Here is a 25,147-nt window from a genome sequence, read left to right on the forward strand (position 1 = left end):
CGCTCTGCTCGGGAGGTTTCGCGGCGGGCGACTTTTGGGCCACATCGGCACTTGGTCAAAACGCCACCTGTTCCTTTGAGTGTAAGGAGGGTAAGGAGGGTATATACACACTCGATGGGGCTCACAGCGCTCGCAGTTGACTGATTGACGATCTATGTACGCTACGTCGCTACTGACATCATCTCTCAATGTCCTGGTTGCCATATACGCCGCTGACCCCCTTCAAGCTAGACTCGAGTATTCCCCTCTTCCAAAATTTACAATGGCTCTCAGTTCGCCTGACTCCTCTCCCCCTCCCCAGTATGCTCATACTGCTTGGTATCGGCATTCTCATGATCGCCACCTTCCACTACATCCGCCATATCGCCCGCCTACCCAACATGCAGAAGCAGAACTACCTCCTCCTTCGGACCCCGACCTGAACACACAGATTCATCAGACATCGCTGGTCGCCTGTCGGCGCCAAAGATTTGAGGCCTCCGCGTGAAGTCAAGGAGCTGACTGCCGCGCGATGCGCAGGATCATGGGAGGTCCCGCAGATCCCAAAGATCGGGGCCGACGAGATGGACGCGGTGGAGAGTTCCGATCAAGAGGGCCTGAAGGCGGAAAGGCCGGTCTGGGTCGCCCTCTACATCTTCTCCACGCCCACTGCTGCTTCTCGAGCTCGGCGGAACCTCATCCGGAAGTACGACCCGCTCGATACGCTCCCTACCCATCTTCGTAGTCTGGTGCGGATCCGCTTCGTCGTCGGGTACGCAAATCCCGACAAGGCGACTCTGAGTCCGGAGGACCAGCTAGACGTTAGGGCGATGGAGGATGAGGCAAAGACGTATGACGATATGGTCAGGCTGGAGGGGCTGGTGAATGGGGAGAACATGAACCGGGGGAAAAGCTGGGAGTGGGCTGTTTGGGCAGGTCAAGAGGGACGAGAGGCGCAATGGGTCTTGTGAGTCCTTCGTCAGTCTTCTGGGTGTCGAGACCAATAGCTGACGATAGAAGCAAATGCGATGACGATGTATGGGTTCCCTTGTTTGCAGGTGCTAAGTTGATCACCGATACCAGATCTACATCCTGCTCCCGAATCTCCTCGGCGTGCTGCTACAGCTCGACCCCGCCATACCTACCTATATCGGATCGGGCACTGACCACTGGCCAGGCTATCTATGGTACTTCACCGGAATGATGTATGGCTTCTCATGGGGCGTGGTAAGTGCTTTCATCAACTTCAAACCAACTGCATACCAGAGCTGAGGTCTCTCTAGGTTCGCTCGATTGCGACATCTGCAGTTCCCAGGCGGATGTACACGGGCGAATGGGATGAGGACGCATTCATGGGTGAGATGATGGTGAGTCACTATCCCACGTCAGGCCGACGTGTCAGCTGAAGACCAGTATCTCTTACCTACTAAACCCCAAGCTGGTGAACAGCCTACACAGACTGGGCGATACAATTCCAGCACATCATACCAAAGTCATTTTCCCCACACGCCTCCGCGGGGCGGCTGGAACTCACCCCCTCCTCGAATCGACCCACGGACCGGTCTCCTCCGTATCGACCTAGAATACCGCCTAGGCGCGCAGTGGGACTGGTGGATTGCCGGCCCGGAGACGGCGGTGGGGTGGCATCCTGTCAAGGAGGAACAGGTACGTACTGGCATCCTGCGTGACAGCGGTCATGCGGACGCAGCTGATGCTCAATAGCAATATGTCGACGCGTATAATCGGGCTTGGGCATACTTTGTGGGGAGATACGGCAAGTACGAGTGGGCTCCTCCAGCTGGTTGGCAAGATAGATTGCTCTGGGAAGGAGATGCGGACCAAGTCAAGCAACGTCACGAGTAGTAACTCTATGCATCTAAGTAAGCTGTTGCAACAGCACTATATACGACGTCCCCAAGATTCAGTCCAACAAGTGCAAGATCAAGATGAGCTGCGCCCAGCTAGCTCCCTCGCCCCACCCCACTCTGCCGTTTCTGTCGTTCCCTCACGGTCCCCACCATCCGCTCCAACTGCCGGGCCGCCTCTCCGCTCCGGTACACCCTGCACCATCTCCTCACTATCCGTCTTTGGGTACTCCTTCCCGTGGAACTTCTCCCACTCTGTCCCAGCTTGCACCTCCTCCTCGTGTACACTAATTGGACTCCTTTCGCGGAGATACGGGCCGTACTTGATGAGCAGGACCCTGAAGCCGATCAGCTATAATTACATTTGGGGGCTAAGAGGACATACGGTAGTGGCAAGAACAAGATGGAGCAGCATCCAATGATGGTGTTTCCCCAGTCGATCCCGAGGTTGTGGAACAAGGGTACAGAGACGATCGGCATCGCTGCGGCCATCATGGACCGGACGAAGTCGTTCGAGGCGAGTGCTGAGGCGGCGTAGCGGGGGTAAGCTGGTGATCAGCTTTAATCAAGCATGAGGGGCGTAGAGATGCAGTATGCTCACCCTGCGGGAGGTAGTTAAAGTATGGCATGACTAGAGGTTATCAGCAGCTGCTTTATCTAAAGTTTGGGAGGTATAGCTTACAGATAAAGTCAATACCGACGCCGAAGAGCGAAGCGGCCAAGACAGGGTTGATCCAGTGCGTCCTGTTGGCAGTCCAGGCAAACCAAAAGATCGAGATCTGGAGTCTCAGCTTCTGCTCGGCTGTTCGTACCTATGCTGGATCAAACTTACAGGCAAGATAGCAGACCCAATGACCGTCAACGGCAGACGCGTTTCTGGCCGCAGTCTCCCTTTGCTCGCAATGTACTTCCCCTCAAATGACAGTCTACCTTGTCAGCGGGGATCCAAAGGGCAGGGTAAAGGACATACCGATTCCAAAGGCAGTAGAGGCCAAAGCTGATCGCTTCGCCGATCATGATGCCCGCGAAAGGTAGGGTGGAGACGCCCAAGCTCCAGCCGTATCCGATATGGAAGACTATCGGGAAACTCTCAAAGAAGGTGTAGATCCTGATCGGTCAGCCCAAGTCTTCCCGGAGCCTCAAGGCCTCAAGTCAGGTGTCGGACTTACGTAGCGTACATCAGCCCGATGTACAGATTTACACCGAGAATGATCGGCTCGGTGAAGGTCATGATGATCGGTCGGAGCAGAGCTTCGCTGAGGACTTCCCGAGGGTGAAGGTGGGACTGCAGGATCTCGCCCTCGGACCGGAGATTCGGATTGCCGGTGATCTTGCGAAGCCGAGCTGCACGGCGGTGGAGTATGGTTTCTGGGTTGGTCTGAATGTCAGCTCAAGTCCTGATATATCAACAAGACAGTCAGCTCACCTCAGGCATGACGACGGATAAGAACAGCACAGCGGCACCCGAGAGCATGAGCATCTCGTAGAACGCCCATCTCCAACCATTTGCGTCGATCGCCCACGCCACGGCGATAGGTCCGAGTCCGGGTCCAGCGGCGGCCGCGAAGCCGTAGAGGGACATAGCGTAGGCAACCTTTTCGGGATAGAAAATGTCCGCGACGGAGGCACCTGATGGTCAGCTTCTACAGCAGCAATGCGAGAGCTCCAATAAAGCTCGCTCACCTCCAGTCGCAAGCACCGGCGATCCCACAAACCCGCTCAAGAACCGCAGGATGCAGAACCCCGCCCAATTGTCCACGAGCGCATTCGGGATCTGCAACAAGCAGTAGATGAGCAGCGTAATGATGTACGGTGCTGTGCGCCCGACCGCTGGGATCTCGGTGATGGGCGCGAGGAAGAGTGGTCCGAGACCGTACCCGAGCACAAAGAGCGCTATGCCGAGAGTGGAGGAGATGAGGGAGATGTTGAAGTAATCGGCGCCGACGTAGAGTGCGGGCGCCCAGACGGAGGAGCCAATGTAGACGGAGAACGTGAGGACGATGATGCACCATGTCAACCAGACTTTCTTTCTTGTCGGCCTGACAATGAGCTCGGGCAGATGGAGGTCAGTCAAGAGACGACATACCAGTTCAGAGGATTCTCGGGGTCGTCTGGCCCGTACCAATCCACTATTATGGGCTCTCCCTCATAACCTAGCTTCCGCGTTTTCCTGACAGATGTCCCACCTCCCTCCTTCTCCTTTGCCAGATGAGAGCCGCTATGCCCATCGTTGAGAGTCGTAGCCGACGCCTGACTGGTAAAGGTCTCCTCGAGTCGGAGATGCGCGGTACGGGTGGACGGTGCGGTGGATGTGGGCGATATTGGATCGAGTAGGTACTTTTTGGGTACAACGAAGGAAGGAGAGTCCTCGGCGTAAGGTAACAAGCGGCCTTTAGATGCCTTATGTATGATCTGGCCGATGAACTGAATAGGTCAGCGGACAATTCGCCTACTCCGTCGATCAGGCGATGGAGCTTACCGAGTCTCTAATAGTATCCTTCATAATGCTGATGTAGATCAATGGCCTAGATATCGAACAAGCTGAAAAGCGGATTGCCTGATAGAGATAAGGTCCGAGCGCAGATGGCTGGAGCAAGATGTCGCGTGAGGTTCGGTATGTGCCCTCGATGACAGCGATAGGTGTCACTCTTGATCTGAGATGGTTCCGCTAGCTGGGTGGATGACGGGGAAGATGAAGAACAGCACAGGGGGCACTCGACCTGGCTAGGGACTATATACATCCACAGACGACGACTCGATGCCTTTAACGACTTTTATGGTGTGAGAGAAGCGAAGCCTTGGAAGGTGGTCGTCATACAATCAATCATTAGTCAGCGAGATTGGCGAGTTTAGCTAGGCGAGATTGGCGAGACAGGCTTCGTGTTCCGGCTGCCACACAGAGGAAACGCCGCCAAGCCGACCCTGTATCTCCGCTTGCGCGACTGACTTTTGTTTGGTTCCGGGGGTCGCTCGGTCTTGGACCAGCGTCATTTCCCTGAAAGTCAAAATCACAGCACCACCCAGCGCGCCATATCGCCTCTCACCCAAAAGCTGTCTTGTGCATGGAAATATATGAGACACAGCATATGTATTGAGCTTCTACCTGTACATCGACATGCTATAGCGACACTCGACCATCTCGACGATCGGACCATCGACAACTTTGACACCAACGACGCGACGGACGTAGTCAGGCTTTCAGGGAGACCTTGTGTATTGGGTTGAGTGACCCCGAGCGTGCAAAAAGAGGGTCATTTGAATTCAGGCTGTGTTTGTTGACAGGAACCGCAGCTTACTCGTGCGTTACTGTTCTCTTCTCCACCATCTAGCTGTCCATCACCTACCGGACAAACATCTAGCATCATGGTGTTCGCTGTGCTGACTCCCCTGCCAGCTTCGACAGCTTCCACCAAGGACATGTCGCACCCACCGCCCACAAACACTCGGCTTCGGTTACACCCCTCGCCAGGCGGTGTCGCTGCATCACGCGCAGCTCGCGAGTCGATCATATCTTCCTCGGCTAAAGGGTGGTCCCCGCTTCAGATCCACAAGCGGGACGGCGCCATCTCCCCTCTGCAGCAATCGCCCAACCCCTCCCTTGCCCCACCCTCCAACGATGGACCTCGCCGGACTAGCAACTCGTTCAAACACGTCACACGCAATTCTCTTGTCGCCAACAGCCCGTTCAAGAACCTGCAGACAACGCAGGGGAAGCAGGCGGCGGGATTGGAAGTGGAGGAGAAGGGGAAGGAGGTGATACATGAGCGCAGAGTAGGGGAGGGGAGTAGGATGGGAGAAGAGGCGCCAACGGCGGAGGGAGTAGCGGCGACGCCAAAGGCGGCGATTGGACTGGGTATCTCGGCCAAGCCCAGGTCGTCTTCTCGGACTGCGAGTGGGTCTGGGTCGGCTGTGTCTGGAACAAGGAGGGTGTCATCGGAGAAGGGCAGAGTAGCGATCCCGTCCACCTCAGCTGGGGAGACCAGGCGGGTGTCGGGGGAACGCAGAGTGTCGGCGGACCGGAACACCGGCAGTAAAGAGAACGAGTCGCCCAACCTACATACCAGCCAGCGTCAACCTCGACAAAGCTCTGGCGTCAAGGGGCTCAAAGACGGCAATCACGTCTCGCGCTCACCCTTTGTCGTCGGACGGTCCAGCGACGGCGGATTGGAGGAGTCTGCCCCATCCCCCAAGACTATCCCTCGTCAGGGCCTGTCCGTCTCCCCTTCTCCGCGCCGAACCTCTGGACAGCGCAAAGTATCCCCAGCGCATCACCGGTCCCGAGCCGGACACTCGCCCACCCCTTCTCCACCTCGACACTTTTCTCACTCCAACTCCTTCATGAATGCCTCGCCACTTGGCAAGCCTCATTCTGGCCCCAAATCCGCCCTCACACCTTCACGGCGGCTCCTCGGACCGCGCCACGCGCTCGGCGTCACCGACTCGCCCTCCAAGCAGGCAAAGACGGTCACTTTCCAGTCGGTGCCCGATGTCAAGGAGTTTGAGCAGATGAGTGTCGAGGGAAGTGCGGATGGGAGCTTCGAGATTGAGCTGGATAGCGGATCGGAGTATGATCGGGATTGGGTGGATGAGGGGACGGAGGGACTGGACGATAGTCTGGAGGAGATCATGCCGAATGCGCAGGCGGTAATGGCGAGTATGGAGAGGCTGCGGGTGGACGAGCCAAGCCCTACACCAAATCACGAAAGCACCACGGCGGACTTTGTCAACACGCTCATCGAGGAAGGCCTCTTCTCGCCTCAGCAGACCCCTGCTCTCGGTGACCAGCACACCCCCGCATTCGAGGACCAGCCCACTTTCGACCCATCCTCAGCCGAAGAGGATTCGGTGCCATACCTCTCGACCCCCTCTCTCGGGGACGACGTCCTCATGTCGCCCATGTTCGCCGAGTCTGCGGCTCCGGAGATCAAGTACCCGGAGAAGGACTCGGCTGGCGCGCCATACGGTCGGACACACCACGCCGAGCGGGCAGCTCTCGCGCACTCCCTCCCGCCCATGGTGCCCAGCTCGCCCTTCTCCAGCGCCCATCTACCCCTATCATTGGACCACACCATGCTCCTCAACGGTAATGTCGCCAATCCCGCCATCCCTTCTCGCGCTCTTCCCACCCCGGGGACAAAGCACTTCTCGCAGCAGGTCGAGCCGATGCACGACCCATTTATCACCGTCCAGACCGTCACGTCCGTCATGTCCCCTCAAGCGGATCGGCGAGAGGAAGGCGGTGTTCCCCTCGGACGCACAAGCCACGCGGACCGCGCCAATGCAGCGAGGGCGCTAGCGACGCAGAGTCTGGGGCTGGGGATGCCTCGTTCCCCCGGACGCGTCCCCTCGGACGCGACGGACGATCACAGCGAGAGCGGGAGTGAGGTGGATAGTGGAAGCGAGGATGATGAGCGGTTCTTCAACCCCAATTCGACTCCAGCTAGACACAGCATGACCTCCGTCACCACTAATACCAAGACTACGACGGTGGTGGCGGAGCAAGACGAGCGGGGGCAGAGCTGGAAGGAAGAGGAGACGCCGAGAAGGGGGCTACCGAAAGTGCCAAAGGTGCAGGAGGTCAAGGTGCCCAGTCCGGTACAGAGTCCGGTGATATCTCAGGAAGACAAGGCTGAGAAGCGAGTAAGTCTGTCCTTGCTCAAAGATGAGCTCAGCTGATAGTCCAGTCAAGCAGACTCGACTTCTCCGGCTTCGCCCTGCCGATCATCAATATGACTTCCCCCTTCTTCCGCCCCACGCCCACTCTCGAATCCCAAATCCGGATCCCCTCCAACGATGCCTCGACCTCGGGCATGTCTACCGAGGACGACGAGCGGCCGGTCACTCCCTCTCCCGCATCCGTCGCTTCTCATCCAGCCACTTCGGCCAGCGACGATGCTACACTCGCCAACGCCCACCGGATCCCCAGCTTTGAATTCGAGGAGATCAAGCTCACCTCGGAAGAGATGTTAGTCCGCCGCGCGACCATCCAAAAGAACCCCTACAGTCCCACCAAGCCCGTCTCTACTTCGACCTCCGCGTCCAGCTCGGGCTTTACCAACCCTTACTATTCCCAGGATAACGTCCGCGCCATCGCCGACGGCGACAACAAGGGCTCGGTGCGTATCCGCCAGCGGATCAGTCGGGAGATGATCAGGGAGACTATCGACCGGAAGTACGCTGAGGGATCCATCTCCCGCCGGCCTCACTCGGCGCTCGGTATTGGCGGCTCGTCCAATTACTCCAGTATGGGCAGCGAAGACCCCTTGTCTGCGTCGGGCTCAGGCTCGGGCTCGGGCTTCGGTTCGAGCGCCGAGATGAAGCGGGCAAGTACGCCCGGCACGGGTTATTCCACCTCGGTCGCCCCTCCTACTCTCTCCGCATCGTCTAGCAACGCCTCGACTCGCAACAAGGCCTTACCCCCTCCGCCGGGTGTTTCCTCCACGCCGATGCTCAAGTCCGCCACGGAGGTACCTCGCTCGAATGTCGTTCCCCCGCCTCTACACCGCCCGCGCTCGTATACTCACGCACCTGCCGCAGCGGAGGAGCTCATCCGCCAGTCCTCCGAGATGGGCGCTGAGCCCAGCTCAGGCCTCGACCGGATCATCGCGGGCGGCCAACACGCAGCACCGATCCAAGGGCTGCCCCAGCGAGGGTCATCATACGGTCCCACAGCCGTCGTCGGTCGGCCGGTATCCATCCTCCAGAACCCTCACCCCTACATTCCGCCTGCGCCATCTTCAGCTACCACGGGCCGGCCGACACCCCGTACACCGAGCAGGAGCGAGACTGCGCCCGTGCGCGCGCCCAGCTCATCCGGCGGTATGATGGCCTCTTCATCTAGCTCCTCCACAGCGGACTTTGGGCTCGGCGCATCTGGCTCCAGAGGGCGGGACGTGAGTGGTCTGAGCGCGATACATGAGGGCGGAAGTAAGAGTAGCCGGAAGAGCAGGCGGAGCATGAGCATGAGTGACGCGAATGAGGTGATCATGGTGAGCTCTTCCCGAGCGGTATGGTAGACTTGAGCTGATATGCTAGCCCTCGTCGTCGAAGAAACAGCCTCGGCTTACTCTGGGTTTGGGACAGGACAAGGAGAGCATGTCGGATTCATTCAGAGATGAGATGGAGAGTATAAGCGGTGATGTGAGTTGTTTGCTTAGGCGCCCGGCGAGCAAGAGCATCAGCTGACTTCATTAGCGCAAGTACAAGGTTCGCGAGAAGCACGTCTCTGGAGCCAGCTTTGGGAACACCGTCTCGCATTCGAAAGCGGGCGATATTGATACTGGAAAGGCGTGGAGGCAGTTGAGGCGGCCTTCGGATATCGTGAGCTGCCATTTCCATTGGGCGGGATCGAGCTGACGGGCTAGAATGAGCATGCTGCGGAGATTCGAGCGATGCGAGACCGAGATGTCAGCCATGGGAAAGCCAGCGGGACGATCTTTGTCAAGGGTGAGTTGAACCGGCGCGAAGCCTCGTGGGCCAACACTGACGGAGCAGTCCTTGGGATCGAGAGCTTGGTTGTGCCTGTCCCGGCCGAGCCGACATACTTTTGCATGACGCTCGACAACGGTATCGACTATATCCGGACACCGTATACTGTCCTGCAGGATGGTGCGCGAGTCAACCAGGAGTTCGCCTTGTAAGCTCCTTACTCTGTTGGATCCGGTGTCGGAGCTGACGATCAGGGTCGAACATCCCAACTTTGAGTTCTCGCTCGCGATGGACATCCGGCGGGACCCTCATATCATCCGAGCGCTCCAGGACCAGGACCACCTCACTGTCCAGCGGAATGCGTCCCTCTCTCAGCCCAAGCCGACCTCTTCGACCGGTAGTGGTATCCGCCACCTTTTCTCGTCCCCTCGGAAAGCCAAGAACCCGCCCTCCGCTCCCCCTTCTCGCCCCATCACCCCGCAAGCGGCACCAGTACCCTCGCAATCCCAGCCCGAGACTATCGCGCGATACCTCGCCACTCCCAGCTCGAGCACAATCGCCAAGACCCACGTCGCCTTCAAGCCTATCGCAAAGCAGTGCGAGGCCAAGGTGCTCGAGATTCGATACCCCATGTTTGCGATGTTCAAGGGCGAACCTGACCGACCTCGGGATGGCGGCAATACGAACGTCCCTGCCACTGGGCCGCGGAAACAGGTGGCGAAGGTCACGCTTCAGGTCTTCAGGCTGCCACCTCTGCCGGGTATCAAGCCGGAGGATCTGCCGCAGTGTATCGATGAGTGTTTGAGGGGGATGAGGCACCATGCCTGGCATGAGTGTGAATATCACGAGGGGAATTTGACGCAGGAGGGCGGGGACTGTACGGTGAGTGTCAAGCTTGGCTTGCACGGTGGGGTAGTGCTGATTTTCAGATACCGCGAAGACGGACGTTCAAGCTCATTGGTGGCAATCTCGTGGCGTACAACGAAATCACTCGGAAAGAGGTCACCACGATCGATCTGCGCCAGGCGACCGCCGTGATTGATCTGAACCCGGACCAGTCGCAGCGGGATCTTGTAGCAGCGGGGAAGAAGACCCGGAGTGGGAGCGTGGACGATGATGAAGGAATGGGGATGGGGATGTTTGGTGCGCGCCCCAGAAGCTTCAGAGTGGAGTTCAAGGGTGGGGAGGGGATTGTTTTCTCGGCGGATAAGGATAGCGACAAAGCTACATGGTGAGTTTCTTCTCTGACCGACCGGGAAGATGAAGCTAATGGGCAGGATGGAAACCCTCAATGGGCTCATTGGCAAGATCCCTTCCAACCCACTCTGGGCAGACCTCCTCTCGTCTATGACCAAAGATAAGCACGATCGGACGGCGGCAGCTCGGTCCGTCAGCCGGTCTACGACGCACACGCACACCACCTCAGCCTCTGGTCCGGGTATGATACCGAACAGGATGAGCTCGACGAGTGCGGCTTCGGCGGGAACGAAGCGGGAGTCGAGTCAGGCGATGGGCAAGACGAGGAGTGCGCCTGTTCAGGTACAGGTGCAGCTGGGGGTGGAGGGGGGAAGGACGATGACGGGTAGGAAGGGGGAGGGGGTGGTGTGACGAGAGGAGTGATAGTATCTGGACAATTGGAATCTTATGATCTGTATAGTATTAGTAGTGGTCTTTACTGGGATTTGACGTAGTTTGGGATGTACATGCGATGACGCTTACTGCTGACCTGCCTGAGAGACTGATGGACTTGGGGGAGCTTGGAGGCCGCACGCGCAGAAGATCTCGACGCGACGGAGGTCGGAGAATTCTCACTCGACAAGGTTCGTGCTGTGTGTTTCCATCCTGGACCCCTTCACCCAGCTCGTCAAGCTCCACAGACGACGATATCGAGGACGTCTAACACTTACTGATTCTGATGTCACCTACGTATCATCGCAATGACCCTCTTACTCAACGTGATCCGCTCCGCCGCCCGACCTGTCTGCTCCGCTCGCGCGATCCCTGCGACGAGATCTTTCAGTCTATCCGTCCGCACACCGTTGGTTGGGTTCTCACTCGGTACAATTCGCTCTCTTCCTCCGGCAAAGGCTTCTTTCCACTCGTCTGCTGCTCGTACGGGCGCGTGGGGACCTGTAAGTTGCTTGACTGCCAAATTGCAATGTAACTGTGTTGAGCTGATCATACCCAGGGCCTCTTTGAGTGTGATCGTAAGTGCCGCCAGACCTCTTTGTCTACCGGACCAGGCCAAGCCCTGATCATCCCAGATATCCTAGACGAAGTGATTTCCGTCGAGGAGATTAATGGCTTTCCTCTCGACTGCTTCATGGACGAGTGGGAGGGCAGGGAGGATGAAGCCCGCGCCAGACTCACGCGGCCGCACATCACGTCGGTCATGCGCAAACTCACTTTCGGGGCTGGAATGGGTGACAGATTCCCCGTCAATCCCTCCGTCGTCTACATTGCCTGCTGTATGCGCTTGGGCGTGCAGATCTACAAGAAGGATCTGCAGCTCGCCGAGCGGTACGTCAAGCTTATCCTACGGAGCAACAAGGGCAATGACTACATCTTGGGCCAGTATCGGCCCCTCCTCCAGGCGATCAAGGATTACAAGAACGACGGCGAGACGGCGTGGGAGCCCAGGGAATTGGGGCTGATCGCTACTATGGTCATAGGCAAAGATAACGCTCAGCTATAGTGAGTTTCATTGTGCGGTCTAGCGGCGGATCCTCGAGAGGGACCAAGATGGGGCACGCGAGCTGATATTGCGCAGCCGCGATGGGGTTGATGAGGATATTATTCTAGCTCGGCTGGAGGCCGAGAAGGCGGAGAAGGAGAAAGAGAAGAACGATCAGGCTACTGGGGCGTAGGGATGGCTAGCACGATCACGCTCGCCGAGCCATGTCATACCACTCAGCCGCGCTTCTCCGGTTATCCACATGTTCCCTCGCATCTTGTCATCACACATGAAGCCATATGCTATATCATATGTACAAGATCGTAGGTACGCTGACGGCAGGAGGATATCGGAGGGTTAGAGAGTCGTTGCGGTTGTACTGTCGACCTGTACGGATCAGCGCCTGCTCAACTTGTCATCCGCACATGTGACTCCAGCTTACCTCGATAGTAGGTACTATACTAGCAATGAACTTCAAGAACTGTGAACGTCAGCATGACCGAGAGTATGACTAGACACGATCAATTTTGCCATGACTCACAATCACGAGGTAAAAGTCCACCTGCAACCCCCTGACCTCCCCTTCTCCCTCTGCCTCAACCTCCTTCTCCTTTCCTTCCTCCTTCTTCACCCCGCTCCCACCCGTCACCTTCCGCACCATCCCTCCCAGACCCCATCGTCCGCCCGCCGAGCCCCTCTTCCCCGGCGTACTTCCCGCCGGCTGACCAGCTGCTGATCCTGAGCCTTCCTTCTGATGCTCGTCCATCCTATCGATAAACTTCTTCATGACGCTGGCGTGCTTGCACGGGTGGACACTAGCGAGTTGTTGGCCCGAATGAGGGAAGGGCTCCATCGTCATCGTCTTAAACGCGTGGTCGGAGGGGACGTCCTCGAAGACTTGGGTGGTCGTGAGGGGTGACTTGTTCTGGTATGGTCAGCTTTAGGTACATCATGACCGAAAGCTACCGTCAACTCACCTCGTCATAGCCGAATAACCAGAACCGAGGGGTCTGATAGTGCTTATCGTAGCTGATGAAGCAGTCGTATGTCCGGACCTGCAGCAGATTCTGGCCAGCAGTAGACTTGATGTCAGATCTGCGGAGTATCAGCTTAGCTCTTGAGATGACCAGCCCACAGCTAGTCACTCCTCTATAGCTGAGCTCTCATGAGCAGAGACTCACGCGCTCGGGTGCACAATCCTGACTGCAGCGTCATCCTCCTCTTCCAATCCCGCACCCTCATCCTCCATATCTGGGATATCGTCCATATCAGGGATGATCTCCTCCTTGACCTCGTCTCCCCGATCATCGAGCCTGAGATTGGCGATAGCGCCTGATGGATCGGCAGCCGCCGGTGCTGATGGAGAGTCAGACATGTCGGGAATGTCATTGATAGTTGGGTCGGTCTGCGATGCTGCTATGTTAGCTTGATGATCTGTGCGCAAACAATCGGGAGAACTATAAGCTCACCTCGTCCGATATGGGTAGCTACCCAGTCGTCCTCTCCTGATCTTGGTTTTCCGTCTGGTCCAGGTGCTTCGTCCGCCTGGTGCATCAGCAGCGTTCACTGAGGATCGCACGGTATCACGCACCTCGTCCAGGAAGCTCATCAGCTTCTCGGCGTCCTCATCGGCGTCGGTATAGTTGACGGCCATAGCTCGTCGAAGGCATGGGACTATACTCGTCAGCTTCCGCAAAGACACATGCCTTGGCGCTCAACTGACCGTTTCGGGTGATGAGATATTGCTTATCTGTCGGCAAGAAATCTCTTGCGCGAGAAGCATCTCCTTTCTCCCTGATAAGATCAGCTTGGATCCGAGGTTACTTTCGGCAATCTAGCTCACCATTGCCAGGTCGGGAACTTGTCGGTAAGGAAATCACCGGCAGCGACAAATTCCTCTGTCTGGGTAAGCTTCCCCCCCGGAGCATATCAAAAGCTCACAACAGCTCACCTGGCGTGATTCTACCATGCTCCTTGAATTTGCTCTCGCGCAGCACCTGTCGTCGCGTTAGTCACGCACGATCCGCTGCATGCAGGGCCCAGGTGGCGAAAGGACGTACGGGTGAAAGATAGTCCCTGACTGCCCAGTACTGTGTCTGACGCACGTCAGCTTTTCTCGCCGTATCAACCTTCAGAGATGATCTTACTTGTAAGGAGAGCATTGTAGTTCTAGCGATATACAGTACTAGAAGGATGGATGGATGAAGGAACCTTCAAGCTGTCCTCTGCGCGTCACCGCTCGCTCAGGCGCGCGTTAATAGGTTGTTTCACCCAATAAGGAAATTATCGATCTGAAACACAAGGCACAGCTGACGTAATGTTTGTTAGAAGCGTGATCCTAAGCTATAGCTAGTGAATGTGTGGCACAAGACGGCGGGGGAAGGGATGCATGAGAACCGAGCTCCAATCCTGCCCAGGGAGTCCTTCATCCACACTCCCGTCGTCCGCTCGCGTCCATAGACCTCGCCATCCTCAAGCCCCAGCACTTCCCAGCTTCCGCACACGTCCCCTGCACTACCTTCATTACCATTGACTTGGACCTATCGCTGCCCGCCTGACCTCAAAGCTGGGACATACGCGAACTCATCTGTCGACCTCTCAAATCCTTCAGCTACTACATCAGCGCCCTACCCCATCCACCATACGGTGAAGGGTGACAAGATACGGCTCAAGACTCACGATTGCTTTCCCCATCCACACCTATCAAGCTGGGCTTGGGGTAGTAGGCGTTCCCGCTAGAGCCGGCATACGAGGATTTCGACTTGGAGGTGTTGCCATCACCGGCCGTTGGTCGGAGGATGAGGGTTGTGAGGAGGCCGATGGTGTAAATCTTGGATTGTACGGAGCTGGATGTCAGCTATGGCACAGAGAGACCATGGGCAGGGACGCACAGGAAGACCAAGGCGACGTCGTAGCGCTTGTTCCAAGCTATAAGAGTAGCAGCTGAACTGTAAAGTCAGCTTTTTCCCTTTCTCAGGCTCAGTCCGAGCCATAGCGATCCTAATGTGGACCGACCTGATGAGAGCTGGTGATTGCGTCTCGAAGAATCGTCTATGAATATCAGCTCTAAACGACAGAGACTGGGATACCATCGGCTTGAACTCACATGATCAAGCGGCGCAACATCGAGTCGGTATGTGTCCATCCTGTCTTGACGCGCTTGAGCCCGTATGCGATAAGGCAAGTGATGAGAAAGTCGGAAGCCAATGTAAAGCCGTGCTGTACTGTCAGCCACTTAGACTACCTGTCTGGATATTGACAGCGCCACCGGCTGGAGCAGGAACCCGAGCTGAGAGGATGATAGGAGGCTAAGACTAAACGAAGATCCAAGACTCGTGCAGGGATAGGAATTGACTTACCCAACTATAAGTGAGCACCGCAATACCCGGGTCCCTGATCGTTTCCGGTGTGATGAGCTCGAATCTGCGGTTGAGGGCGAGTAGGAGCGCGATACCGAACGCGACCGATGCGAAGCTTTCGCGTCAGCGTACTTTCCGGGCCCATCATCAGATGGCGAGCTAGGACTCACACGAAGGGACTGAGGACTACGGCTGGCCACCAGTGGCGGTAAAGTCTGCACGCTCTGTCGACGTAGAAAATCTGTCAGTCAGCTGATGTGCTCTACTCCTTGCCTTGACAACTGGTGAGAATTGACTAATTTCAACGATGCAGACGGCAGTGATCATGAGGATGAAGTCTCTGGTGAGCCCTAAGTCATCAGCACACATTCAGAGATCGGGCCCCGACGAGGACAGAGAGAAGGATATATACTCACAAGCGATACTTGTGAAGGGAAAATAGTCTCCAAAGTTCCATACGAAGAGGTGATTCACCCAAGTCATGAGACTGCGATCATCAGCTCATCTGTGTGCTCAGGTGGTCACCGGGATGCTCACAATATCGTCGTAGCAGTAGTCGAGATGACAGCCGCGCACTGCTCTGTCCGCCTGGGTGCAGCTATTGTGCGACCTTGACGACATCAAGAACATGATCACTTACGACCAAAGCCACGATGTGCTTCTTGTCCGTTCGGATATGGGGCCAGTATGCGAATACCTGTACAACCACCACACCCATCATGACGCAATCAAGGACTGTACTACACAGGATCAGCTCAATCCTTCTAGCTCTAGGCCTGAGGCTGGGCACAGCGGACTTGATTCACTTGACGAAGAAACCGAGGATCCGTTCGCCGATCAACTGCTTGAGTACCGCGTCTTGCAGAGGTGTCCGACCTGGGGACAGCATGATCGGCGAGGAGATAAGGCGTGTCGTCTAGTCTAATTGGTGCTTGCGAGGATGTTTGTCTAAGAGTGAGAGAAGGCTATGGTCCGGAGTCAGCAGGATCAGCACAGGAAGGTTTACATAGCGGTGGCCGTCTCAGGAGGCTGACGACCGCCGGACATTCTTGTTCCTTTGAGTGCGGGCCCGCCACGGAACAACACGGGGCGGAGCAGATGGAAGCGAAGAAAGCGTGTGGGAAGGACGTGTGTGCGCCTGACAAATCGATGAAATGAAGGTTCGGAAAGGACGCAATCGCCAAGGAATGCGGATCTGGATCTGGGGGACCCGAGGGCCCAAGCAGCTGCCCAAGCTCCGAGACAGGTGGTCTGCCAGACAACCGCTTGCAAGCCGTCGCGGTACCGAAGCACTCCAGCTTTTACATACAGCTATCATCCAGATCACGACTATCCGCGCTTGTTCCGTTGCGCGCGAAGATCAAAGCTGCGCTCGACGTTGTGGTGAAAAAGGGTGGAAGCCGGATCGATGGCTAGCGAAAGAGAGGAGATCGAGGTGAACCAGGGAGGACTGGCGCACAGGAGAGGGGTATGAGAGGGATACGAGGAGTGTGCCGAGCCGTATAGATGTCGATGGGAATAGCACCGAGTGTCGATAGGTCAAGCTGCAGGTGGACAGAGCAAGAGCTACATGAACATGTATGTGGCTAGTGCTATGTACGGTGCTTGACGATCTCCCTACCAGCTAAGCCATCCTTGGCTCTAGTCAGCCTCGCCTGTGTGCTGCGCACGGACATCCGCATTCCTCACTCTGTGTGGCTCCTTTGGTACTGAACCTGCGCTTTCCCCACAACGTGTGCTAATAAGGTTGTTTCACCCAATGCGGTAATTATCGATCTGAAACATCAGGCACAGCTGACGTAATTGACATCAGAAGCCTAGGAAATCGCCTCGACCTTCTGGATTGTGTGCATAAAGCTACTTGTATACACCCAGAGCTCCGAGCTTCACGAGCTACTATCAATACCGCAAGACTCTGCAACATGACTGTCGGAGAGGAGGAAGAGCTTCCGCCTTCCAAGCTCGGTACGAAAGAACACTGGGATGGTGTCTACGAGTGGGTCTTTCCAGCTTGGAGCTGAGGCGAAGCAGGCATGAGCTGAGCAGTACAGCCGGGAAAACGCAGTGTATGATGATGTGGGAGATGAAGGAGAGGTGTGGTGAGCTATTCACTTTGGGTCGATTGATGACTGGAGCTGACGAACAGGTTTGGCGAGTCCAGCGTCACCAAAATGCGCAAGTGGGCGACCGAACATTTGCCCCCAAGCAAAGAGCTCATACGAGTCCTCGAGTGCGGATCAGGCAATGGGACACTGCTGCTCTCCTTCCTTACCTCGCCTGAGACCTCCGGCCCGCAACCCTTCCATCTCACCGGTATCGACTATTCCGAGGGGTCTACTCGCCTGTCCAGATCAATAGAGGCCAATCGACGAGATACTCTCAGAGCCGACGCGGAGGAGAATGACGAGGTGGTCAACCCGGCGAAGGTGGAATGGCGGACGGGCGACCTGCTGGCGGACGATATGGAGGAGCAGTGGGATCTCGTACTCGACAAGGGGACTTTTGATGCGCTGTGTCTCAGCCAAGAGGTCGTGGCGGAGCGGGGAGGGAGATTACCATCTGTGGTATATCCGGAGCAGGTCGCCAAGCTGGTAAAGACTGGCGGATCCTTCTTGATCACGAGCTGTAACTTCACGGAGGAGGAGATCAAGCGGAGATGGACAAAAGAGGGTTTGGGTTTTGAGTATCAGTAAGTTTGACCCAGCTTGTTCAAACTCGGTAGCTACGCTGATGCTCTAGCTCATCTGTACCCCACAAATCGTACACTTTCGGCGGCAAGGTTGGGACGGTCGTTTGCACCGTGGCATTTAAGAAGGTCACGCCCCCAGGACAGCAATTACCGGCAAGCTCAAATAGTGGAATGCAGGATCAGCTCTACCTCTGCGTTGACGTGCGTTGATCTCTTGCTTCCGCACTAACGATGCTGTTGCTAATCCGGTCAGTGTGGGGGTACAAAGACAGACGCGGCAATAGCAGATTCTGCGGGAAAGGTCATCGCTCGAGCGCAGGGTGGTAATGGTAACATGGCTGAGGTGTGTCAGGTCGTCCGTTTCAAGATCTCCATCGCTGACGGACCAAGGTGGGAGCACAAATGACATCCGAGATGTGAGTGCGTGCTGATTCGCTCCGTTTTCATCACTGTGCTGACGGTTTCAGAATCCGGAGTACCGTTCTGAAAGCTGTGGCCAATCTGCCAAGTGCATATCAACGCTCTCCAGGAGACGCAGGCGTGAAAGCGAAGAGCTGCCCTGCCGTCTTTGCAGATGTCTGGACTGGCGTGAGTCGCTGGATCCAGACTGCTCGACCTCAGCTGATGTCTAGATCTCCGGCTGCGACACCCCACTCGACGAGACCCGCATGTCTGTTCTCTTATCTCCGTTCTTCCATCATCTCCCCTCGCTATCGGTGCTTAACGATGCGCATCTGCTCGGCGGACCGTTGCTGCAAAGACACGCACCATGGGGGGTGGCAGTCATCGCGGGGACAGGGAGCGTGGTGGTCGGACTTGAGGTGGAAGAAGGAGGGGTCAAAGGGATCGGAAGACGAGGTGGGGTTGGGTATCTACTGGGGGATGATGGCAGTGGTAAGTCCCACTTTGTCCAGCCTGATCATATGGGAGTAGCTGATCAGTCAGCCTTTGACCTCGGGAGGACCGCGATCCGCTTTGCCGTCGACGCGTTCGACGAGGAGCTGGAAATTACAGACGGCCTAGCGAAGGACATGCGGGAGCACTTTGAGGTGGAAACGACTCCGGAGATACTAGGCAAAGCGGTACGTCCGCCATCTTATCCACGGCGGCGAAAGCTTACACGAATAGCACGACCTAGACCCAAACCTAAGCCCCTTTGACGCTACCAACAACCGCAAGCTCCAGATCTCGTCCCTCTCCCGACTCGTCCTGGCCGCTTGCGCGCGCTCGCCGCCCGACGCACTCGCCATCCGCGCAGTAGAGGACTCGGCTGGCCGACTGGCCGCTCCGATCGTTTCGCTCGTACACCAGCTGTGTAGGTCCAAGACCCGACCAAGGAAGGTCGGGGAGGCGGGACTGGTGCTCGGTGGCGGTGTGCTCAGGCAGGTGGCGTATAGGGACGTGATGTTTAGATATCTGAAGGAGGAGGGGGTGCAGTTTGGGTGGGCGGAAGTGGTGGATGACGTGGCGGGAGAGGGGGCTTTGGGACTGGTGGAGAAGGCGAGGACGAGCATGAGTAGACGAAGCAGATCTGGAAGTTATTGATGTCGAAGAGATCACGTATCAGTCGTTGTGCTCAGGGGGGTGCTCATATACGGACAAAGTGCCACACATGACCAACTGGAGTTCCGTTTCACCAAGGAACCAGCGGCCAGCTGAGAATCTGGTCAGCCACCGTCTACACAGCCTTTGGGGCAGTGTGGGATCAGGATATTGTCTGAGGTATGTGGAGCGGCAAGCTCATATGCTGATGCCGAGCTCTGCGTTCTTTACTGTTTCCTCATCCTCCTCTCGACTTGCATTTGCTCATCTAAGGTCATACCATCGTCCGACTATCTTTGTCTCCTGAGAGTAGTCCACAGCTCGACGGACCCACAAGAATCCCCTGAAAGAACCCCGAGTTGTCGGTGAGATCACAAAATGGCTCCACGAAGCAAAGCCAAAAAGGTGAGCGCTCCGTCGACCTCGCTGATCCAGGCGACCGACTTGGCTTCTACCTCGTCCACATCTTTGCCCTTCCCGGACTCAGCTCCTACACTCCCCTCACCATTGCGACGCTCCTCTCTCCGGAACCATCCATCCATCATCGCAGAGATATGCCAATACCTTCTGCCGCATCAATTGGCACGCGTCCTCCGCGTCAACCGGCAATGTTTCGAAGTCGCCGGGCAGAAGCTGTATCGCGACATCAAAATTGTACCGGGCGCCGGGTATCAGCGTACGAATCTGGCTATCCCTTATCGCCATAAAGGCTTGCCGAGTCCTACAAAATCCCGCTTGTTCGAGTTCGTTCGAACGGTGGACATCACGGAGAGTGCTGCCATTTGGCTCGACAATGCGCAGATCACGGATATGGTTTGCCGTCGAACGGGAACGCCCTACGCCCTGCCACATCTTCGTACGCTGATACTGCGGACTGACCCGGTGGACATCCCGGCGGGGCGGATTGTCCATCCGGTAGCCCCGTGGTTTTTGGTCGGCCTGCAGCCAGAACACCTGCTTCTCGTCGGAGACCTCGCGGCGCTCGCTCGTATATCGCGCTATCCTCATGTCTACGGCTCGGAACCGGCGCACTGGCCGTCCGTCAAAAGACTCGAGCACATCATTCCGTACAAGAACCCTCATCCATATCCTACCCCCTTCATCATCTCCTCCGGCGATCGCGACAGCGTTGCCAGTTTCCCCAATCTCCTCTCCTACGATATCTTCTTCGATATCAGCTCCTCACAACAGGATCTCTCAATCACCGGGATGCTACGGGCCGAGCTGCATTTCGCTCGGACGGTCGCTTGGACCATCCGTAACTCGCGTGAGGTCGTACCCGTCACAATCTGGCTCTCTCCCCTATCGGAAACCGCCTTCATCCAGCACAAGCGACTCATCAAACGCGCGATCTGCCAGACGCTCCGTGCGGACCAGTACTTGGAGACCGGCTGCTCCCAAGCTTTCCCCCTGTGGGATGAGGCGCGGTTCCTCAGCAGGGTCGCACATGTTAGGGCGTACATGTGCAGCCCGGCCAAGATGGCGCGGTGGGATTGTGTAAGGAATGGCTGGGCCGACGGCGTAGCCTCAAGGGTCTGGCGCAGTGGCGTGGAAGAGGTGGGAGGCGAGGCGGGGAGGGTGGATTGGGACGACGTCCAACCCGGTGATGACGGTGCGGATGTCCTCAGCGTTTTTGAGTATGACAGCGAGGAAGAGCAGGGAGAGACGGAGTCGGAGGAGGGAGAAAATGTTGGGAACTTTTATGGGTATAGCTCGTATCATCAGCGATGGATCTACCAGGGTGAACATCTATCATCTGATGACTCGGACGTGGCGGGTGACGCGGGCGATGAGGGGGAGGAGGAGGACGAGGGTGAGGATAGTGACGAGGTCGAGGAGGAGTGATGGTGATAATGGTGATAATGGTCGACTCTTCCCCGGTACGTGTCTCAGTTCCTCAGGCGACGAGTACTCGGAACAGTAGCTGACCTCATAGCGACTCATCGACTCCTCAGAGCGGTCCAGCCTCCCAGCTCGAAGTCTATTATATTGAACGAGCCCAGTACATGCGCACAAAATCGGAGCCAATGTGAGCAAGATGTAAGGTATGTCATTTCTGAACTGCACTTGCGGTGATCCAAGATGCTGACCTGCTAAGTACACCCTCATCGGGACCAGGGCAATATATGATCTTTGTCTCACGCTCAGGTCAGCACAGGGCGTTTCATCCGCTGAAGGCGACGGTGCTGACTATCACAGGTCAAATATACAGAGATCGCTACAATACAGTTCGGTGTCGACTCGAGCGAGGCGAAGCTACCTCCAGACTGTTCGGATATCATGTCAGAGACCCCTCGGTGTGCTAGCGCAGCCGTCCAATCAATATGGCCATGTTGATCTTTGTTGAAGGATCACACGCACAGCATAAACAATGCATGATACTGAAATGCTCGGTCTTTGACTGCTGACTTCTGATAACCTACATTGACTCCATCCAGATCTCCTCCGCCCTTGCTAATGACCAAAACGACCGAGGCAGACGGCCTAGTAACACTCGTATCGCCAACCCATGTCCACCTGCTCCTGGGTCACGCCATGCTTCATGACCTTCTTGATCTGCGTCTCGTCCCCTGAGTCGAGCATTCGGTTCTGCTTGTGCACGAAGAAGCGGTAGCCGGTGATGACGAGCATGAAGACGACAGCGAGACCCATTACTGATAGTCAGCAAGACGCCCATCTTCACACGACAAGGGGTACTTACGGGTGCCGAATCCCTCAAAGTACCTGGGAGGGTTCTTCCAGCAGTAGCTGGCCCAGATGTTGCTCGTACCACCAATAGCGTTCATGAGAGCGACTCCGGCAGCGCGCTTGGTGTGAGGACGAGCGTTGTGGAGATTCATGGTCTTGTAGAGGAAGATCTGGGGACAGACTTCAAGTCAGTAGAGATCTTGAAGTATTGAGGGGGAAAGGACCTACCTCCGACCCCTGGGATGAGCATCATGGCAAAGTATCGAGCCGCAGTGTTGGTGGTCGCAAGCGGGATGACGTAGAGGGGAAGCATGGTGGCGAGACACCCCATAAGCAGCCAGTATACCGTCTGCTTCTTCTAGAAGGGCATCAGTAAACGCTCCGGGGCTGGTTGACGAGCAGGGGAAGAGCTCACGTCAGACCAGTACGACAGACCCCAGAAGATGAAGCAAGCCAAGATGTATGGCGGTGCGACAAGAAGGAGCGAGATGAAGTTGGTGTAGCCGAGAGATGAGACGCTGAGCGATCAGTACAGGCTCATCTTGATGGTTGTGAATCTTAGATAGAGCTTACATAGCAGGGAAGAAGTTGCTAATTGAGTCAGCATCTGCACGCCAGAACAGAAGGCCGGTCGCCCAAGAAGAGGGATTATGAGAGGGAAGAAACCTACGTGATGGTGCCCATGCCCTGACTCATCATCATGCAGAAGATCAAGGTGTAGACCTGCTGGATCAGCTCGAGCACTTAACCTCAATAGCTGAGAAATCACTCACCCGGACATCCTTCAACGCCATGAGGAAAGACTGAAGAGTACCTATAGTCTCCTTAGCCTCCGTCTGACCAGCTTCGGACTCCAATCGCCAGACCGCATAGTCCTTCTCGATAGGTGACAGCATGCGTGCTTTGTGCGGGTATTCGGGCTAAAGGCGTAAGCTAAGAGACCGAAATGTGCAAGAGGAAAGTGCCACTGACCATGAGGAAGATGAAGATCGCGCCGCAGCCAACGGTGATGACCCCTTCGCTGAGGATTGTCAACTGCTGTGCAAGGCAGGCGGCGTGTCTGGACGTACATGATGAACAGCCAACGCCAACTAGCAATGCCAAGTCGACTTCCCATGGTGAGCACACCGGCAGCGATGAGACCGCCGAAGGCTATGAGGTCAGCGCAAGATTCAGGAGAGATAGGAGGAGTGGACATACCATTACCAAGTTGCTGAGCGATGAAGAGCCCAGCCAGACGCTTACCAAGCTCTTGCTTGACGTACCACGCCGAGAGGTAGTAGATGACTCCGGGGAACTGTACATCAGCTACGCCCGTCGGTTGGAACAGGCAGCACTCACAAAGACCGCTTCAGTCATACCAAGGAAGACCCGGACAACAAGCAGCTGCTCGTACGTCTTGACCAGCGCTGTCATCGCCGAGACAGTACCCCAAAGCATGCAGGCGCCGCAAATGTAGAGACCGGGTCGGTTGAGACGACTGATGAGAAGGTTGGATGGGATCTGAAAGGGGATGTAACCGACTGAGAGGGTGAGCTAGAGCCATACAGGATCCGGGAGAGATAGACGTACCAAAGAGGATTGAGATAGCTGTAGCGAACTGCTCCTCGCTCATGTTGAGGTCGGTCATGACGCCTTGTAGCTTGGCAGCTGCGAGGTTCTGCCTGTCGACATCTGCATAGTTAGCAGATGCCAGATCGGTGTGGGGCGTGGGACTTACAGTTCAAGATGTATAGGATACCGATGATGGGCCTGTCGGTCAGCCAGAGTCAGACAAGGGATAGGTCGGTTACTCACATGATGACCAGGTCCATCTTGCGCACCATCTTCTTGTCGAGCGCGATGATGTCCTCGTCGGTCATATTGGCCAGACTGGCCGGCTTAACCGCATACGCGTGGACCTCGCGCTGGTCCTTGATCTCGTCCATCCCGACCTCTCCTTTCGTCTCCAAATCGCGGTCGTGAGTTGAGTTAGTCGTCAGATTGTATATACACCCAGTAGTCACTGGAATCAGATGGAATGGAAGAGATGGGGAGTCGAGAGGCGGCCCACCCTTCTTATACTGGTCCTCTTAGAGTCTTACCCCGCATTGTGCCGCGCCTTTGGTCAATACCAATCCAGACCATCCTGAATCTCCGCGGGGCCAAGAGAGCCCCCCAGATTTCTCCAGCTGTTTCTCCGGGGCTTGCCCTGTCTTGCCGGCAGGCGGAGCTCCAAGCTCCATGGGCGATAGTGGGGAGATAGAAAGCAGAGTGCGCGGAGCTGCGCCGAGGCAGCATACCTCATTCATCGGCTTTCGGGATAACGCGGTTCTGAGCTGATCGGGCCGGAGCCGGTCGACCGGGTCACCGGGAATACCAATCTGGGGCGACAGAATACCAATCTGCTTGATCCCTATACCAACGCTATCGGCGTCTATACCAACCTGATGGGGAGGTCAAGTGACAGCCGCGGCTGACGACTCCTGCAAGATTCGGGAAACAGATGCGAAATTTCGGAGACCGAGACATGAGTATGTGAGTACCAGCATCTGAAGACGGCTTAACGTGTTGACCCTTGCTGTCGACGAGCCGTCGAGCTGTGGTGAGCAGCAGGATGAAGGTCATTCATCGACATCCACAGGCCTACATCCGAGCACATCGAGGTCGAGACGGGTCCCGCTGGACGGCTTCATACTGTCTGTCTCTACATCATTCAATGCTCTGTGGACCGCAAAGCTGACGCAGCGAGAAACAACCAATACATCAAGTATACACAGCAAGTACTTCACCTCTCTGTTTTCTGCTGCCCATCACGCGTCATGATGATACACCTCCCTCTGACTACAAGCCTCAATTTCAAGCCAATGTCCTGCGCATTCGCCTCTCGCTCACTAAAACCGCCCTTTCCTAGAACGTCGATCGCCGCTTCTTCCCGGCGGGA

General features: G+C 56.3%; 9 protein-coding genes across 9 annotated transcripts; 5 read left to right on the forward strand and 4 right to left on the reverse strand.

Moving 5' to 3' along the window:
- Positions 1-262: 262 nt before the first annotated feature.
- Positions 263-1,842, forward strand: MKK02DRAFT_33129 (uncharacterized protein; the record flags this gene model as incomplete). Its single annotated transcript, XM_053088661.1, has 6 exons — positions 263-300; positions 431-946; positions 997-1,166; positions 1,288-1,346; positions 1,393-1,644; positions 1,702-1,842. The coding sequence occupies 6 exons, from the start codon at positions 263-265 to the stop codon at positions 1,840-1,842; spliced, it is 1,176 nt and encodes a 391-aa protein (XP_052945556.1).
- A 78-nt stretch (positions 1,843-1,920) lies between these two features.
- On the reverse strand, positions 1,921-4,347 carry MKK02DRAFT_44480 (major facilitator superfamily domain-containing protein; the record flags this gene model as incomplete). Its single annotated transcript, XM_053092946.1, has 11 exons — positions 1,921-2,182; positions 2,230-2,392; positions 2,446-2,475; positions 2,527-2,623; positions 2,677-2,770; positions 2,815-2,952; positions 3,014-3,222; positions 3,271-3,473; positions 3,528-3,883; positions 3,931-4,268; positions 4,324-4,347. The coding sequence occupies 11 exons, from the start codon at positions 4,345-4,347 to the stop codon at positions 1,921-1,923; spliced, it is 1,914 nt and encodes a 637-aa protein (XP_052945557.1).
- Positions 4,348-5,261: 914 nt separating this feature from the next.
- On the forward strand, positions 5,262-10,880 carry MKK02DRAFT_27386 (uncharacterized protein; the record flags this gene model as incomplete). The annotated part of the gene is made up of 11 exons (XM_053087338.1): positions 5,262-7,492; positions 7,537-8,109; positions 8,233-8,638; positions 8,765-8,833; positions 8,880-8,984; positions 9,039-9,164; positions 9,209-9,290; positions 9,336-9,480; positions 9,527-10,154; positions 10,202-10,503; positions 10,550-10,880. The coding sequence occupies 11 exons, from the start codon at positions 5,262-5,264 to the stop codon at positions 10,878-10,880; spliced, it is 4,998 nt and encodes a 1,665-aa protein (XP_052945558.1).
- Positions 10,881-11,209: 329 nt separating this feature from the next.
- On the forward strand, positions 11,210-12,139 carry MKK02DRAFT_44482 (uncharacterized protein; the record flags this gene model as incomplete). Its single annotated transcript, XM_053092947.1, has 4 exons — positions 11,210-11,404; positions 11,461-11,479; positions 11,537-11,966; positions 12,043-12,139. The coding sequence occupies 4 exons, from the start codon at positions 11,210-11,212 to the stop codon at positions 12,137-12,139; spliced, it is 741 nt and encodes a 246-aa protein (XP_052945559.1).
- Positions 12,140-12,303: 164 nt separating this feature from the next.
- On the reverse strand, positions 12,304-14,108 carry MKK02DRAFT_36847 (autophagocytosis associated protein; the record flags this gene model as incomplete). The annotated part of the gene is made up of 12 exons (XM_053089507.1): positions 12,304-12,333; positions 12,389-12,427; positions 12,488-12,871; positions 12,924-13,041; positions 13,128-13,359; positions 13,416-13,491; positions 13,538-13,620; positions 13,670-13,740; positions 13,790-13,844; positions 13,898-13,943; positions 14,007-14,042; positions 14,094-14,108. 12 exons carry the CDS (start codon positions 14,106-14,108, stop codon positions 12,304-12,306), a joined length of 1,185 nt encoding a protein of 394 aa, XP_052945560.1.
- Positions 14,109-14,486: 378 nt separating this feature from the next.
- On the reverse strand, positions 14,487-16,023 carry MKK02DRAFT_33133 (uncharacterized protein; the record flags this gene model as incomplete). The annotated part of the gene is made up of 11 exons (XM_053088662.1): positions 14,487-14,557; positions 14,626-14,792; positions 14,838-14,894; positions 14,962-14,997; positions 15,053-15,165; positions 15,306-15,420; positions 15,476-15,546; positions 15,585-15,655; positions 15,722-15,792; positions 15,843-15,880; positions 15,946-16,023. The coding sequence occupies 11 exons, from the start codon at positions 16,021-16,023 to the stop codon at positions 14,487-14,489; spliced, it is 888 nt and encodes a 295-aa protein (XP_052945561.1).
- Positions 16,024-17,227: 1,204 nt separating this feature from the next.
- Positions 17,228-18,400, forward strand: MKK02DRAFT_24763 (uncharacterized protein; the record flags this gene model as incomplete). The annotated part of the gene is made up of 5 exons (XM_053086931.1): positions 17,228-17,293; positions 17,349-17,404; positions 17,452-17,988; positions 18,045-18,120; positions 18,248-18,400. The coding sequence occupies 5 exons, from the start codon at positions 17,228-17,230 to the stop codon at positions 18,398-18,400; spliced, it is 888 nt and encodes a 295-aa protein (XP_052945562.1).
- Positions 18,401-19,914: 1,514 nt separating this feature from the next.
- MKK02DRAFT_44485 (uncharacterized protein) lies at positions 19,915-21,381 on the forward strand (the record flags this gene model as incomplete). The annotated part of the gene is made up of 1 exon (XM_053092948.1): positions 19,915-21,381. One exon carries the CDS (start codon positions 19,915-19,917, stop codon positions 21,379-21,381), a length of 1,467 nt encoding a protein of 488 aa, XP_052945563.1.
- Positions 21,382-22,020: 639 nt separating this feature from the next.
- MKK02DRAFT_36848 (putative MFS transporter) lies at positions 22,021-24,152 on the reverse strand (the record flags this gene model as incomplete). Its single annotated transcript, XM_053089508.1, has 14 exons — positions 22,021-22,190; positions 22,238-22,405; positions 22,453-22,582; positions 22,640-22,742; positions 22,798-22,815; positions 22,895-22,947; positions 22,998-23,144; positions 23,197-23,245; positions 23,295-23,376; positions 23,425-23,521; positions 23,566-23,747; positions 23,797-23,898; positions 23,945-23,976; positions 24,022-24,152. 14 exons carry the CDS (start codon positions 24,150-24,152, stop codon positions 22,021-22,023), a joined length of 1,464 nt encoding a protein of 487 aa, XP_052945564.1.
- Between the last annotated feature and the right edge of the window lie 995 nt (positions 24,153-25,147).

This window comes from Dioszegia hungarica (genome assembly GCF_025882075.1).
Source record: "Dioszegia hungarica strain PDD-24b-2 chromosome Unknown MKK02contig_8, whole genome shotgun sequence".
Lineage (NCBI taxonomy): Eukaryota > Fungi > Basidiomycota > Tremellomycetes > Tremellales > Bulleribasidiaceae > Dioszegia > Dioszegia hungarica.